We start from the raw sequence: 17,455 nt of genomic DNA, 5'->3' as shown, positions 1-17,455 counted from the left end.
TCTTCCCGAGTCCAGGCTGCTGGGGGGCGGCGTGGGGCGGGGGATCCCCGGGAACCTGCAGCCCTGGCGGGAGAGAGCAGCTTCCCCCTGCGCGGGGCTGCTGCTGTTTGCTGCCCGCAGCGCGCCCGGGCAGGCGGCATGGACCTCCCCGGCCCGGCTGCCGGGAAGGGGCCCGGGCGGCCAGGCGCTCTGAGCGGGATCCTGGCGCCGGACCCGTTTTAACCCCGCCGCCGCCGGCAGCGCGAGGAAGGGCCCCGGCGCCGGGCGGCCCGGCCGGCGGCTGCCGCCCCGCTGGGCGCTAGGGGTCGCTGTGGCGCGGCGGCGGGTCGGAGAGATTCCCCGGCGGCCTCCCAGGCTCCTCTGCGGGTAAACAGCGATGGCCGCCGAGGAAGGAGGCGGAGAGCCCGACAACAACATGGGGAATCACCTGCAGCTCCTACCCGGTAGTGGCCGCTGCCGCCGCCGCCCCGGGCCGGCTCCCTGCGCGGGGGGAGAGCGAGGGCGGGCTGGGCGAGGGGGGTGGAGAAGAGGAGCTCGGCTGGAGGGGGGCGCGAGGGGCAGGGCCCCGAGGGATGGGGGGGCGCGAGGGGCTGCGGCGGGGGGCAGGGCCCCGAGGGATGGGGGGCGCGAGGGGCTGCGGCGGGGGGCAGGGCCCCGAGGGATGGGGGGGGCGCGAGGGGCTGCGGCGGGGGGCAGGGCCCCGAGGGATGGGGGGGCGCGAGGGGCAAGGGGCAGGGCCCCGAGGGATGGGGGGGCGCGAGGGGCAAGGGGCAGGGCCCCGAGGGATGGGGGGCGCGAGGGGCTGCGGCGGGGGGCAGGGCCCCGAGGGATGGGGGGCGCGAGGGGCTGCGGCGGGGGGCAGGGCCCCGTGGGATGGGGGGCGCGAGGGGCTGCGGCGGGGGGCAGGGCCCCGTGGGATGGGGGGCGCGAGGGGCTGCGGCGGGGGGCAGGGCCCCGTGGGATGGGGGGCGCGAGGGGCTGCGGCGGGGGGCAGGGCCCCGTGGGATGGGGGGCGCGAGGGGCTGCGGCGGGGGGCAGGGCCCCGTGGGATGGGGGGCGCGAGGGGCTGCGGCGGGGGGCAGGGCCCCGTGGGATGGGGGGCGCGAGGGGCTGCGGCGGGGGGCAGGGCCCCGTGGGATGGGGGGGCGCGAGGGGCTGCGGCGGGGGGCAGGGCCCCGAGGGATGGGGGGCGCGAGGGGCTGTGGCGGGGGGCAGGGCCCTGTGGGATGGGGGGCGCGAGGGGCTGCGGCGGGGGGCAGGGCCCCGTGGGATGGGGGGCACGAGGGGCAAGGGGCAGGGCCCCGTGGGATGGGGGGCGCGAGGGGCTGCGGCGGGGGGCAGGGCCCCGAGGGATGGGGGGCGCGAGGGGCTGCGGGGGAGGGCAGGGCCCCGTGGGATGGGGGGCACGAGGGGCAAGGGGCAGGGCCCCGTGGGATGGGGGGCGCGAGGGGCTGCGGCGGGGGGCAGGGCCCCGAGGGATGGGGGGCGCGAGGGGCTGCGGGGGAGGGCAGGGCCCTGTGGGATGCGGGGCAGGGAACTGTGGCATGAGGCTGTGGTGGGGGGTAGGGGCCTGTGGCATGAGGGAGCAGGGGGCTGCAATGGGGGGCAGGGGCCTGTGGGGGGGTGTCAGGAGCCTGTGGCACAGGGGGAAAGAGGAATATGGTGAGGGGGCAGGAGTCTGTGGCATGGCGGGGTATGGAGCTGCAATGAGGAGCAGGGGGCAGGAGACTGGCGCAGGGAGGGGAAGAATAAAGGGGGGTACTGTTTGTTTTGGGCCTCTGGAAATGCCACCAAGGTCCAGAAGCCTGGGACAACATTGTGGAATAGGGAGCGGGGCTAGGTAGTGGAATACTACGGCACTGGTATGGTGGGGAAGCAAGTGAGAGATCTAGGGAAGGGTCTTGGATTCCGGGAGCAGAGGAGGGAGAACTAGGAAGGGAACCTGAGGACTTAGGCAGTGGAGGAGGGATTGCTGTGTATTGGGCTCGGGATAGTATACAAATAATAATAATAATTAATGACAGGTTTCAGAGTAGCAGCCGTGTTAGTCTGTATTCGCAAAAAGAAAAGGAGGACTTGTGGCACCTTAGAGACTAACAAATTTATTTGAGCATAGGCTTTCGTGAGCTACAGCTCACTTCATCACTCAAATAAATTTGTTAGTCTCTAAGGTGCGACAAGTACTCCTTTTCTTTTTAATAATTAATCGAGGGACATGATATTAAAAGAGGTGTTTTTCAGTGGGGGACCAGGCATGATCAGATTAGGGGAAAGTGGGAGAGAACAGGTTCTTTGGTGGAGGGTGAGGTATGGAGGCAGGGAAGGAAGACAGGCTGTGTTAGGATGTGGTGTTTATGAATGCTTATGTACTGCCATCCCTCCTGCTTTCAGCGGTGCTCTGAATCTGCCTCCAGGAGAATAGCCCCAGCAGAGGGCTGCTCTTGAGCAGAAGAAGGAGCAGTGGCAGCATCTACTACTGTTTTCACTTCTGTTTGTGTGTATTGGAGAAGCTTAGACAGAAATGGGAGGCGTTCTCTGATTTTTTTTTTTTAATTGCTGCTCATGTAGTTGCAATCAGTATTTAAGCAGGGAGTAAGATATGCAGAGGAAACAATGTTTTACAAATGAAGCTGCAATCTTTAAGCCTTCATATGTCATGTACTTGTTTAGTATTGGCTTGCTGCTTGCTTACAGCAGGGACTGTGCAGAAGTTAAACATCAGCCAGGCAGCACAGAAGGGCAAAATAATTAAATATTCAATGTGTGTTAGAAGTTAGGAATGGAAACTTTATCTTTTAGATCAAGTCCATACCCACGTAAAAGGAGAATCGGATATTCAGTGTATGATTTATGTAAATCATAGGTATGATTTACAGAGGTGCTGAGCACTGATTCAAGGAGAACTGCAAGTACCTTTATCAATAGCTCAAGAGTTACTGTATTAGTTTGAAGTCCAAGAAGAAACTTTCAGTTTGAACACTGTAAATCCCACTAATAAGCAGGGAAGCTGGGATGGTCTGTGGTTAAAGCACTGAACTCAAGAGATCTAGAGTCATCATAGAATCATAGAATATCAGGGTTGGAAGGGACCTCAGGAGGTCATCTAGTCCAACCCCCTGCTCAAAGCAGGACCAATCCCCAATTAAATCATCCCAGCCAGGGCTTTGTCAAGCCTGACCTTAAAAACTTCTAAGGAAGGAGATTCCACCACCTCCCTAAGTAACGCATTCCAGTGTTTCACCACTATCCTAGTGAAAAAGTTTTTCCTAATATCAACCTAAATCTCCCCCACTGCAACTTGAGACCATTACTCCTTTTTCTGTCATCTGCTACCACTGAGAACAATCTAGAGCCATCCTCTTTGGAACCACCTTTCAGGTAGTTGAAAGCAGCTATCAAATCCCCCCTCATTCTTCTCTTCCGTAGACTAAACATCCCCAGTTCCCTCAGCCTCTCCTCATAAGTCATGTGTTCCAGTCCCCTAATCATTTTTCTTGCCCTCTGCTGGACTCTTTCCAATTTTTCCACATCCTTCTTGTAGTGTGGGGCCCAAAACTGGAGAGTCAATTCCTCCTCCTGCTACAGACTTCCTGTGTGACCTTGACCACTCAAGATAGGAATTTTAAAGCAGCCTAAGGGCTTGTCTACATGGGGTAATTTCCGAACATAAGGAAACCACTATAATTATACTGCTATAACTCCCCATGTGAGAAGAAAAGGAGTACTTGTGGCACCATGTGAGGACACACATTTTGGAATGAATGCCTTTCACCATGTTAAAAGAAAAGGAGTACTTGTGGCACCTCAGAGACTAACAAATTTATTTGAGCATAAGCTTTCGTAAGCTACAGCTCACTTCATCGGATGCATTCAGTGGAAAATACAGTGGGGAGATTTATATACACCGAGAACATGAAACAATGGGTGTTACCATACACACTGTAACGAAAGTGATCACTTAAGGTGAGCTATTACCAGCAGGAGAGTGGGGGGGGACCTTTTGTAGTGATAATCAAGGTGGGCCAGTTCCAGCAGTTGACAAGAACATCTGAGGAGCAGTGGGGGGGTGGGGGGCACAGTAAACATGTGGAAATAGTTTTACTTTGTGTAATGACCCATCCACTCCTAGTCTCTATTCAAGCCTAAGTTAAATTTGCAAATTTCCAGTTTGCAAATTAATTCCAATTCAGCTGTCTCTCATTGGAGTCTGTTTTTGAAGTTTTTTTGTTGAAGAATTGCAACTTTTAGGTCTGTAATCGAGTGACCGAAGAGATTGAAGTGTTCTCCAACTGGTTTTTGAATGTTATAATTCTTGACATCTGATTTGTGTCCATTCTTTTACATAGAGACTGTCCAGTTTGACCAATGTACATGGCAGAGGGGCATTGCTGGCACGTGATGGCATATATCACATTGGTGGATGTGCAGGTGAACGAGCCTCTGATAGCGTGGCTGCTGTGATTAGGCCCTATGATGGTGTCCCCTGAATAGATATGTGGACACAGTTGGCAACGGGCTTTGTTGCAAGGATAGGTTCCTGGGTTAGGGGTTCTGTTATGTGGTTGCTGGTGAGTACTTGCTTCAAGTTGTGGGGCTGTCTGTAAGCAAGGACTGACCTGTCTCCCAAGATCTGTGAAAGTGATGGGTCGTCCTTCAGAATCGGTTGTAGATCCTTGATGATGCGTTGGAGACGTTTTAGTCAACATTCTTGTCAACTGCTGGAAATGGCCCACCTTGATTATCACTACAAAAGGTGTGTCTTCTCCCTCTTCCCCCCCCCCCCCCCCCCCCGTTCTCCTGCTGGACCTTACCTGATCACTCGTGTTACAGTGTGTATGGTAACACCCATTGTTTCATGTTCTTCTGTGTATATAAATCTCCCCACTGCATGCATCCAATGAAGTGAGCTGTAGCTCACGAGCTTATGCTCAAATAAATTGGTTAGTCTCTAAGGTGCCACAAGTACTCCCTTTCTTTTTGTGGATACAGACTAACATGGCTGCTACTCTGAAACCTTTCACCATGTTAGTTTATGTTGATTTGGAAGTGGTATAAATTAATCTAGAGAAAGGCATTCCACATGGGGAGCCAGACTGATATAGTTATAATAGTAAATTTCCTATTGTGGATAAGCCCAGAGAATTAGGTGCTTAATTGTCATTTAAATTCAGTGAGTGGGGTGTCTTACTCCCTTAGACTCCTTTGAAAATGCCTGCCTTAATCTTTTCCCTGTACTTCCTTTTCCCAGCTATAAAATGAGGTACTTTCTTACCTCACAAAGGCATTGAGAGTAAATTCATTAATATTTGTGATTGATGAGATACGTTTGAGTACCTAGGCTGGTGATCTGCCTTCTACCAAGTAACTGTAAGGTCTCTCATATGGTTTGAATGTTATCTTGGGTGCTTGCCCTGGCTTTTAGTGTATTAAAACTATGCCAAGGTCACGTTTTACTTTCAACTGAAAAATTAAATAGTTTTTTAGGTAAGAGAAGGCAAGATGTGCTCTTTCTGCCTTCCCTCTCATTTTTTTGTGATAAAATTTTGTAGAAAAATAAAGACACTGATGCTCTTTCAATGTTCACATTGTGCTACTGCAGTAAAATGAGTCATCATTCCTCACAGGCTTCCAGGCTCGTTCGGCCAGCACACTGCAGTTGATATGTATTTTGGCAATGCTATGCAAAACTTTGCAGGGCACAACTGATTTTTAATCTACAAATGTTGCTTTCTAGTCTCTGTTTCAAACAAACAAAGCATCTCCTCCTTTTCTCCCTGCCTCTTTTATAATTAAAAAAAAACAACCCCATTACTTAGTGATATAACTGAATGAGAGTTCATTTAAACCAGAATATCATCTTTAGATGGAAGGCATCAACTAGCAAAAATCTTTTGGGTATGAAGTTTTAAAAAAGGTGGGCCTATTGCTGACTTGAATACAATTGATTTTATAATATATACAAGACTTCTCCCTGGAGACAGTGGGAGACAACTCTAAGTAGAAATTAAATGTGTTAGACATTTTCCCAGTTATTGTTCAAAGTGTTTAGAGCTCCAAAATATAGTTAAAACAATATAGGAAATGAGATTAGGGGGTTGTCAGACCTGGTCATTTCCTATTAGTATGCATTCTGCACCTAGACTTGAGCCAGCATGTTAAAATATTCATATGAGAGGGAGAAATGTGATATGTGCAAGGTTCATAACACAGACAAATCAGATCATGTCCTCCTATGTGGAAAGTTATGTAAAATATATCTAGCACAACATTTTCAAATGTAATTTACTCTTGGAGGAATTCTGCACCAAAAAAAATGAAAATTTTGCACACAATGTTTTAAAATTATGCATATTTTATTTGTCAAAATAATGCAATATAGTCAGACCAGTTTCAATTATTTTTGGTTATTTATTTCAAAATACCTGCCAGTGAGTATGTCTGTAACAATACAGACAACAAAAAAAGATTCAGGAAATGTTTTTTGACCAATAGATTCCTTACTAGGCATATTAACACAGAACTCAGAGTAATAATTAATTTAAACTACAATACAGAACTGTATTTCCCGCACCCCTCAGAAGCAGTGCAAAGGCTTGGTGGAATCAAGGGTAATGGAGGAGCTGAGGGAGAGGGAAGTAAATTGCTGGGAAAGAGCCTGGGTGTGAATTTGGAGGGTTTTTGGGTGTGGGTGGGAAAAGTATGGAACAGGATTTTGGGGGTGGAGGGGCGGGATTGTAGGGAGCTTCCCCCATGCAGACCCTGGTTGACCCCTAAGCCTCTCCCATTCAGTCAGGCACATTTGCCCCATGTGTTCCTGCACCCCCAGATGTCCTTACATCCCCTGTCCACATGTGTCCCTCCACCCCCACTCAGACACCCACTCCCCATCCCCATGTGGCCCTGCACCCTTTCCCTGTCCCTATGTGTCTCTGTGCCCCACTCAGCCACCCTCTATACCCATGTAGCTCTGCACCCCCTCCCGTCACCATGTGGCCCTGCGCCTCCACTCCCATTCAGCCCCTGCTGCAGTCTGTCCTCCCCCACCAGCCCTTATAAGCCCCTGTCTGATCCCTCCCCAGCACCCCATGTTGTCAGTCTCCCCATAGCCTCTGTCTCCTGACCTGGCCTGACCGGTGCTGTAAAGAAGGCAGGCTCTTTCTCTTCTCTAGCTGGCTGGGAGCTGCTGCTGTGATCTGTTGCCACAGCGACCTCAGGTGGGCAAAAGGCAGAACTGTGGAAGTTATTTTCTGCTGGGAGCTGCTGCTGTTCTTGTGCCCCAGTGCCCTGTGGTAAGCAACAGGCGGAACTGCAGCAAAATTTCGGCAGAAGCTTTTTTCTGCATAAAAAATTAAAAGTATGCGTGGTTGATTAATTATGCACACATGCAGTAGCGCAGATTTCCCCCAGGAGTAGTAATTGTCCAGTGGAACATATAGAAAACTATCAACCAAGCACTTGGAAAAGCTTGCATCTGTGGCATTCACTTGTGATGGCTGAAGAGGAGAATTTGAGAAATGCCATGTTCAGTGTTTTGCAATCTGTTCAATATTTACCTTATGTTAAGATCATTTACAGACACATATCTTAAAAGACATACAGGGTGTCATGCATCATGAGAGTCCTGGAAAGGCTGTTGGTTTCTTTCCAATTGTGCCCCTTTACCTCTAGTTTTGAAAACAAATAGAGTCTTGGTAAGGGAAGGTTTATGTAGCCTACAGTTCCATTGCTGAGAATAGAATTGTTCATCCTGAGACACCTTGCTTTTATAAGTCTGACCTCTTATTGTGATTTCGAAATAAGATGCAGTTGCTGATCTTTGTCAATATTTGTGGTTTGTATTTGTTACTTGGTTTTGTTTTCTTTGTTTGTTTTAAAGAACATATCAATTATAAAGAAGAAAGCTGAGCAAGAAATATCTGTCATAACCCTTATATTAGGTCCTTTGTGTTATACAGTGTTGTGTTTCAAGATCTGAGTGATGTATTTCAGCACCATTACAATCGATTCACTACTCATCATTTATTGCTAGAATCCTGCAAATCTATTTTAGAACGCTTACATGAAAGCTAGGCATGACTATATCATGTAAAGGTCATTTTCATTTCTTCTGAAGAAAAAGTCTGAGTGTCATGCAACTAAAAGAGAAGTGTTGTGTAATTAGCTCATTGCATTATATGGATATAAACTAACAGTAGCCATTATGTAGTAAGTGGTCATGCCTAGAGTGATCACTAGTTGGCAGTTATTTATTACTTTGATTTTCTCCACTGTAGGCTCTTACATTTAATACAGTAGAAAAATATTTAAATTTTTAAACACGTTTTCTATGTAAGTGAAGTAGCTATTCTGAGCACCGAATCACTAAATACTTTTCTTATATAGGAGATGTATTTACTGCATATAAATTATGAAAGTGAAGGATTAAAAAGGACATTGCAAACTTAAAAGTCACACTTTTGTCTGAAAATATTTTCGAAGTAACATCTTATAATTACTGTAATGCAAGAGATTACTACTTTCCTCCAGTTTTACATGTTATTTACTGTTATATTTGACAGCAATTTCTAAAGAATCAGGTTAATTGCTTCCCTTCATAGTAACTTTAGTTTTGCTTGCTGATTTGTGTGGGTGTTTCACACAATGACGAGAGAGGTTAACAACAAAAAAAAACTTGGCCAGAAATATTGTCTGAGGGCTTCAAATGGGTGTAGTACTTGATATTTCTTTTAACTCATTTTGTGTAGATACTACTACTAACTTCTATTGTGCAATTGTCTAAATTTCAAAATACTATAAATGTAATAAAATAGCCTAGTTTTGTAGATCCCCTCAATTCATTTCCTTACATAATGAGAGTAAAAATTTGGAATTAAGGTAAAGTACTACTTTGTATTATAGTTGGACATCTTTGATGATAATATTGGTTCACGTAATAATTGCTGTGCCTTTTTCTGTTTGGCACCTTGAAAACATGTTACCCAGCACTTGACTGTTTCTGTGAAAATGTGATTCTGTGCAACAGCAGGAAAATAGTTTCCCATAAAAGTAAAACACATTTGTTTTCCACCAATTTATAAATATGAAGACTATTTGCCTACGGATGGATTATTCAAGGGATACTATGTATCCTCTTTTTCCTAATGCTTTGAGTTTTCGAGGCAGCTTAACACTTGTTGGATGATGTTTCTTCTTGACGTTCTGTTTCTCTGCTTGCTAGCAGAGAGTGAGGAAGATGATGACCTTGAAATGGAAGTTGAAGATCAAGATAGTAAAGAAGCTGAAAAGCCAAATATTAATTTTGACACCAGTCTGCCAACATCACATATGGTATGTGGTTTTTCTATGTGCCTTCCACAGCATCTTAAGCATCCTTGTGAAGAGGTTTTGATCCAGTTGTATGTAAATGTACAGGCTTGGATATAAATAAAGGCTCTGAATAGATGCAGTGGCATTCCTAGTGTTGTCAGATTACATAGATTATTCTTTCAAATATTATCCTAGAAATCCCTCCTTTTAGTTCTGGTAGTAATGGAATAGAGGCCGGAGGTACATATGACTAACTTGAACTTCTAGAAGAAACAAATGGTGGGTATTTAATTTAGCGCAGTTCCAGTTGGTGATCTCCATCATATACTTAGTGGATCAGGGATTATATCCTAAGAATTATGAAAGGCCGCAGTTGTCGCTCTTATTTTCAGCATAGAATCGAATGGCTACTTAAAGCCACCACCTTCTCACGTATAAGTGGGTCTTCCAGAGTAAGGTTGAGGCATTTTGACAAACCAGTAAGAGTAAGTGTTCACAGCTGTAGCTTCTGGTGTGCCAATTCTGTCTGAAAATAACAGACTTTACACATCCAGCGAAAGTATATCAGAGTCGCAGAACTAATTGAAAAATTTTCAGTTTAAGTATAGTTCAAAGTTTTTTTACATGCTAAAAAGGGCCAGGCATTTTAAAAAAAATCAAACAGTAAAAACTCAAGTTTTCACAAACTTGAATGGGCATCATCTCTAGATAGCAAAATGCAAAATTATGTTTATTGTAAGGCCAGCAGAACAACCTGTAAAATATTCCTTTGACGTTAAAATGTTACAGGATTCCTGCACTGTTGTCCTTTATAGGTACTTGATCATGTAAATGTTAATTACTGAGTGTAGGGCTTTACTACCATGAATAGTCCCTAACTACCCTTTAGGCCTTGTCTAGACTAAGGAAAAAGGTGCTTTTAAAAAAGAAACATGTTAGCCAACTGATTTTAAATGTTACTTAGCATCTTGGTGCTGACTGTGTTTAATACCTTTAAAACATACTAACTGATTGTGGATGTCAGTAGTCTGGGGTTGACGAAAACCAGCGAAGTCTTTAAAGGTATTAAACCAGGTCTACATTAGGTGCTACATGAAGTTTAAAATCATAGCAGCTAACATGGTTTACACATATTATTCCTATCCCTTCCACTTGTCTTAGCATGTTACTAAATCCATGGGCGTTTTTGTAAATTAAGTGCAGTTTGCAGGTCAGAAGCTCCTTATGGAGTGCTTGCTGATGAGCTGCAAGGAACTGACTGATCATTTGGCAGTGGTTCTCTTGCTCATTTCTACCTGGTAAATCATTATATATTTTCCTAATATTACTTTGCCATTTAAGCAATTGGTATAGTTGCCACAGGAATGTTCCATGATCTCAAATGTAAGATGGGTATACATGATTGTGAGTGTGAGGGAAGGTGCCCTATTAATATTAAGATGCAGTCCACAAAGACCCCCTGTATTAGTACATTAGAACCAGTTTTTTCATAATCTTTATTCCTGCATTGTTCAATATTTTTAGAAACTTTGCAAATACTATTATGTTGTAATCTCCTCAGGCAAGACATTTGGTCTTGCTTTATACCTACTAAGTACCATAACTTCTTATAGCTCTCAAAAGTAATATGCTGTAATATTTATTTTTTGCTTTACAGTATTTGGGTTCTGATATGGAAGAGTTTCACGGGAGAACGGTGCATGATGACGACAGCTGTCAAGTGATTCCAGTGTTGCCCCATGTGGTGGTGATGTTGATTCCTGGACAAACCTTGCCTCTTCAGCTTTTTCGCCCTCAAGAGGTTAGCATGGTGCGGAATTTAATTCAGAAAGACAGAACCTTTGCTGTTCTTGCATACAGGTAAAATACTCAGTAGTTACTGATACTGTGAAGCTTATGTTTTATCACTGATTTCTTTGGGCAGAATATTAAAAACAGATGGCTGAAACACTTCTGCAATATATTACATGCTTTAATGGCTTATAGAGTTGTGTGTTAGAAACCAAGTTTGCCTAATTATGTAAAGATTTAATTAGTTTGTTTCATGACATCATCACAAACATAATCCCCTTTGAAATAGGGGGCGAAATACATTTTGGGGGTTTTTTATGTGACTGTTTTATTGATTTCATTAGATGTTTGAATGCAGTGCCCTCTTTGCTTAAAATAAAAAGTCTCAGGGTCTGGAACATAAGGACACAAACCAGAGGTTAGCTTCTTATTTTCTAGAACTTTCTTTATTTAAAAGTGTGTTTTGCCTGTGTAATCAAAAGAATGTATTTCTGATTCTCTTTTCCCCAAATTAAATACTGCATAACTTATATGTAACATACTTAGACACATGATTCAAATAGAGCTACAACAAATGAGGAGATATTGGAGCTACTGTATAGGTGGGTGGGTGTGGGTGTGTAAAAGAGAGAAAGAAGCTTACTGTGACTGCCAAGATGTCAGGCTTTTCTCACTGCTTTGGTTTTTAGCTGTCCCTTGTCTTTTTTTCCCCCTCACTCCTAACTGGCTCCTCATCAGTTTCTCCCTTGTTTCCCCCTTCCCCTGTCATAGGGTGTACTCTGAAGACATGCTCTCCTTGCCATTTGCCCCACCTCCATTTGAGAGCTGAGGGAGTCCCCATGAGACCTAGTTAAAACAGTCAAATTGCAATCACTCCTCCTTCCTTCCCTCTTTCACCCCCACCTGCACCAGCCAAAGAGATGTTCCACAAGGGAGTAGAAAGGAGTAGAAGTATGGTTTGCTTTCTGTGCAGTAGCTGATGTGGGGAGAAGCCACTGCAGCCCCTCAATATCTAAAGGTCTTCTCCAACTCCAGCCATCTTGGTCAGATCTTGGGAGTGTTAACCAAGGTTCCTCACTTCAGAATCAAGTCCTTCTTTCTCTTCCACCGTGTGGTATCCCTGCCTAGAGATTGCCCAGACTGGTTAAGAATGTGCAGGTTTTCCCCCCAATCCACTAGAGATGTTACTAGATCATACTGGGGGCAAGAGAAGCTATTTTCAGAACCATACAGTCTTAAGAATTTGTTAGTATGTTCATTAGCAAAAATTTAAACACAAAATTGTTTGTTTTCTTACCATTATGTCATGGAGGAATCATTCTCACAGATCAGCTGTGTGCTGAGTCTGAAGGAGTTTTTGCTAAGTAATTTTTGAATCATCGGTAAACATACAGTTAACAAAAACAGACTTTATTTTTTCAAATGTAAACAAATATTGCTTCCCCTTTGTAATAATTCAGATAGTTGAAGATATTTTCCTCCTCAAAGTTAAGACCAAACAAAACAACTTTAGGCTAAGACAAAGCATGGATAATTTCAGCCGTAAAGGAGACTTTTTCAGAAAGTGATGAATGAGTGAAAAATGGAAGTGTGAGGGTTAAGTTGAGTGAACACTGTAACCTGTATGGTAGGTAATGTGTATCTTATGCTCTTTTTTAGCAATATACGTGAAAGGGAAGCACATTTTGGAACAACAGCTGAAATATATGCCTACCGAGAAGAACAGGAGTTTGGAATTGAAACAGTCAAAGTGAAAGCAGTAGGAAGACAGAGGTTCAAGGTGCTTGAAATAAGAACTCAGTCAGATGGGTAAGAAAGTAGATAATATATGCGTGTCTGTGTTCAGCAAAACTAGTGACTTCCAGCACTTTTTATAATTGGTTGGTAAAATATGACTCTGAAGAAATTTTCCCTCTGAAGAAAATTTGCTCTTCCCAATGCAACACTTTTAACTGTAGTGCTGGGGAATCATGCCTCTCAGGGTCACTGAACTGATCAGTCATTATGGATCAGGCTTTATTTTTAAGGTTGCCTGACGCTGCCTGTTATAAGACCCTGTTTTCAGTAGACTAGAACTTTACAAAATGTTTACCACAAAATGATTCATCCATTTTCTGAAATGAGGCTAAGGAAAATTATATTGATTTGCTGTGTTAACATTTTTTGGCAACTTCTTCTTTTAAAAGATTTACTCACCGCTGCTTTGGAACAAGGACTTGAAATTTGGCCAAGGGCATGGCCTTTGTGTCAGGAATGTGCTTTTTGTCATCCCCATGAAAACAGATTTGGTCAAGTTATGAGCCCTTGCAAAATCGCAGTTCTCACTTGTTCAGTAGCAATTTCTTAGATTGTAGCAGCTAAATTCCATCTCTGCACATATCTCCATTGTGCACATAAGTTATAAAATAGTATGTGATAATGTCATTATAGACTATTTCTTCCAGAGGACCCCTGCCTTTTTTAATGCAGAGAATGGGCCTGCGTTGAGGTGAATCAGGGTTGTATAGTGAAGGAGACTGTTGCCTGTAGCACCTCTGCTTTGTGGCAGATGTTTGAAGGTTTATAGTGAATGAGGCAGGGGATTTCAGGAAGAAAAAGAATGATATCATGATTAAGTCAGCTGAGTGTTGCCCTGGAGAATTGGTTTCTATCCCTGCCTCTGACGGAGTTTGTGTGATGTTCCTCAAGTCACTTAAACCAAACTTGGTTACTAATTGTGAGTTCCTCATTGTCCTCCTGACTAAGTTTCTGGGGTCTGATTTGAAGAAGGTGCTAAGGACTCTTAGCTACAACTGATGTTAATGGGGGCTCATGCTTTGAACATATGAAGTGCTATGTAATGGTAAATACTCAGGAAAAAAAAAATCAGGTCCGAGGCATCTCAAATGGGGTACCCAAAAATTAGTGGATACTGTTGACCTTAATCTCTGTGTCTCAGTTTCTCTATCTGTAAAATGTTGATGATGATATGCCTTCATCTCCCACAGGTATTGAGGAAATAGATTCATTAATGTTTATGAAGAACTTAGACACTATAATGATGAACACCATAGAAAAGCCAATGAGGAAGTTTAATTCTGTCTTCAGAGCAGGGAGGAATTAGTGTGCAATAAATAAGGCCTGGGGCTACTCGTTGAACAGTGAGGAGAAAATAAAATGTTGAATAGCTGCTCAATAAGTGAGCACATCCATCCTGTGCACTGAATTAGGCAGAGGTCCTGTGGAAAGAGTACTACAGGTGAATCGCATCATACGTGCATTTAACTTACGCTAATTCAACTATACGCACTTGGCAAAAAAAAAAGAAAAATAACAACATACCTGTAAATAGTGCGGGCAGTTCCGCCCACCATTCCACTCAATGAGCGTATGCCCCGGAGTGAGCGAGAGATGGGAGACGTGAATCTGCTGTTCCCTCAGTCAGTCTCAGTTCCTGCGTGCCTCTTGTAGTGTGAGCATTTTGCCGCACTGAGTGTGATTCTCATGTTTAAAGATACTCTATATATTTTTCGTACAACATGGCCTCTAAATGCAAGCCAACTACTTCATCTGGTGCTCAACTGAAGAAACAGTGATCTGCTCCAACACTGGAGGAAAAACTGGCTGTGTTGGACTTATTGAGAGACAGTATGTCGGTCTCCAATGTGGTGTGTAAATATGGCTGCAGCGAATCTAGCATCCGTGCCATCAAGATTCGAGAGAGAGAATTTGTCAAGCCATGGCAAAAAGTGTTCCAATAACTGCTAAGGTGACGAGCCAGGTACGTGATAAGACTTCAGTGAAGACTGAAAAGGCATTAAACTTATGGCTGGAGGACATGAACCGTAAACGTGTGCCTATCGATGGCAACACGTTGTGAGAAAAGGCTCTTAGCCCCTATGCGCTGTTCAAACTTCCCGCAGAAGAGGGACAACCTTCTGATGAGAAGGAATTAAAAGCCAGCCAAGGTTGGCTTAACAGTTTTAGGAACCGCTTCAACCTCAAAAATGTGCAGGCTACTGGTGAAGCTGCATCTGCCAATGAAGAGGCAGCAAAAGCCTACCCCACACAATTAAAGAAAATCATAGAAGAAAAGGGCTATCTTCTGGAACAAGTTTTTAATGCTGACGAGACTGGGCTCTTCTGGAAAAAAAATGCCCAACCGCACTTACATTTCGAAATCAGAAAGACAAGCCCCTGGCTTCAAAGCAGCTAAACGCCGCGTGACTGTGTTGTTTTGTGGCACTGCAGCTGGGCATTTAATAAAGCCAGGCTTGCTCTACAGGGCTGCAAATCCCCGTGCCCTACAAGGCAAGAACAAAAATCTCCTGCCTGTGTTCTGGCAATCAAATAAAAAGGCTTGGGTGACGGCAGCATTATTTCTGGATTGGTTCCACAAGTATTTCATTCCAGAGGTCAAGCGGTACCTCGAAGAGAAAGGACTTGACTTTAAAGTGTTGTTGATCATAAACAGTGCTCCTGGCCACCCTGCAGCACTCCGGTTTGCGCATAATGATGTTGAAGTAGTCCTTCTCCTGCCCAATACTACCTCCATCCTCCAACCTCTCGACCGAGGCATGATTCGCCGTTTCAAGGCCACATACATGAGGCTTACGTTCTCACGGATACGTAGCGCAATGGATGCTGATCACAATCTTAATGTGAGAGTGTTGGACGTCCTTCAACATTGCCAATTGCATCATTTTTATTAAACAGGCAATGGATGCAATCAAGCCTGAAACAGTCAATGCATGTTGGCGAAACCTATGGAAAGAATATGTGAATGATTTTAAGGGTTTCCCGACCATTGACACAAAGAAGTGAAATGCATTGTTCAGGTGGCCAGGCAAGTTGGTGGTGATTGCTTCGTCGACATCCTTGAGGAAGAAATTGAAGAATTAATTGAGAGCCATAGAGAAATATTGACTAATGAAGAGTTAGAGGAACTGATAAAATCATCTGCAGAAGATAATGATAATGAACAGGAAGAGCCAGCAAGTTGGAATCTTCAAAAATTTGCTGAAGTGTGCCAAGCAGCGAAACATTTAAATGATTTAATTTCTGAATACGATCCCTCTATGGAACGAAGCCTCAAAATCACACGTCGTATTACAGACAATTTGAGACGGTATCAAGAAATGTTTGAGCAGCTCAAGAGACAACAGCAACAGTTGCCGATCACCATGTTTTTCAAGGAAAAACAACCAGCAGCAGATGAGCCTACGCAATCAACTTCTCGAGCTGAACCAGAGCCAACCATTTCATCTACAGCTTGCTCTCCGTCACCTCCGTCTCCTGGATCGACATCAAGCCCTGACAACCCCTCTGTAATTACCCCTTGTAATTAAAAATACAGTATTGTAAAATTATATTTTGCATATGTACTCTTTATTATACACGGTACATTACTGTTTACATTATACATTTATACATACTACTGTACAGGTTGTATACACAAAACCATGTACAGTATACTGTACTTTATGGGCGATTTAAGAGATTTTCAAGGGTAATTTTGACTATACGTGATTTTCACCTTGCACACTGACTTTAGAACCAAACCCCCGCTTAAGATGCTACTCCACTGTATGTGATCATGTAATTAAAGACTGTATCACATACTCACAAGAAAAATTAAAATTGCACAGGCAACCTTCATTCTGGCATTTCCTAACTTTTGAGTGCTTGACTTTGCAACCTCAATGTTGATTTAATGTTGTTTCTTATGTATCTACATACTTTTTCTAATAATTTTTGCTTTTTCTCATTTGCATTTTAAATGTTTTTAAAATTTTGTGCTAACCGTTCTAATTGAGAATTTAAAATTCTCAGACATATGATTTTTGAAATGGTGGGGTTGTTTTTCTGGCCAGTAACTCTGCAAAATCACATCTCTGGCACGTTGGCTAATATACCTTTATCAAAAACAAACATTCTCCATTCAGAATTTACTGATCGGTTTTGTTTCACTCCGATAGCAGTGCAGAGCCAACACAGCCAACATGAGTGAAAAGTAGTAAAAAGTTGTTTTTAGCATTAAAGTAAGCCCATATTATTTGGCATGTTCACAGGGCTCAGATTGGTTGAGTAAGAAGGTGCTATATTTATAGTGATCTTTTTTTAAACAATAGCTGTGCTTTAAGTTAGGGACACATGGCTTAAACTCCCGCATAGATTTCCACCACAACTTTAACAACCACTACTGTCCATTAAATTCTCTCTGGAACACTCCCACACTAGCATCAACTTCCTGGACACCACAGTCAGCTTTAACAATGGAACCCTACAAACAACCAGATACAAGAAACCCATGGATCACCACACCTACCATCATAGATCCACCCCAAACACACCAGGAAATCTGTTATCTACAGCCAGG

General features: G+C 44.1%; 1 protein-coding gene across 3 annotated transcripts in view; it reads left to right on the top strand.

Moving 5' to 3' along the window:
- The first annotated feature begins 311 nt into the window (after nucleotides 1–311).
- CRBN (cereblon) overlaps nucleotides 312–17,455 on the top strand; it is a 49,906-nt gene continuing 32,762 nt past the window's right edge. Inside the window, exons 1-5 of one of the 3 annotated variants that reach the window (XM_073351162.1) lie at nucleotides 363–443; nucleotides 7,170–7,289; nucleotides 9,218–9,327; nucleotides 10,964–11,166; nucleotides 12,757–12,906. In XM_073351162.1, the coding sequence (XP_073207263.1) occupies nucleotides 9,247–9,327; nucleotides 10,964–11,166; nucleotides 12,757–12,906 (434 nt within the window). In that variant the 5' untranslated portion in view covers nucleotides 363–443; nucleotides 7,170–7,289; nucleotides 9,218–9,246. Of the gene's footprint in view, nucleotides 444–7,169; nucleotides 7,290–9,217; nucleotides 9,328–10,963; nucleotides 11,167–12,756; nucleotides 12,907–17,455 lie in introns of all 3 variants that reach the window. The other 2 variants (XM_073351161.1, XM_073351160.1) reach the window with 2 other exon arrangements.

This window comes from Lepidochelys kempii, chromosome 7 (assembly GCF_965140265.1).
Source record: "Lepidochelys kempii isolate rLepKem1 chromosome 7, rLepKem1.hap2, whole genome shotgun sequence".
Taxonomy (NCBI): Eukaryota; Metazoa; Chordata; order Testudines; family Cheloniidae; genus Lepidochelys; species Lepidochelys kempii.
The sequence above is the reverse complement of the archived record's forward strand: the minus strand, read 5'-3'. Positions and strand labels throughout refer to the sequence as shown.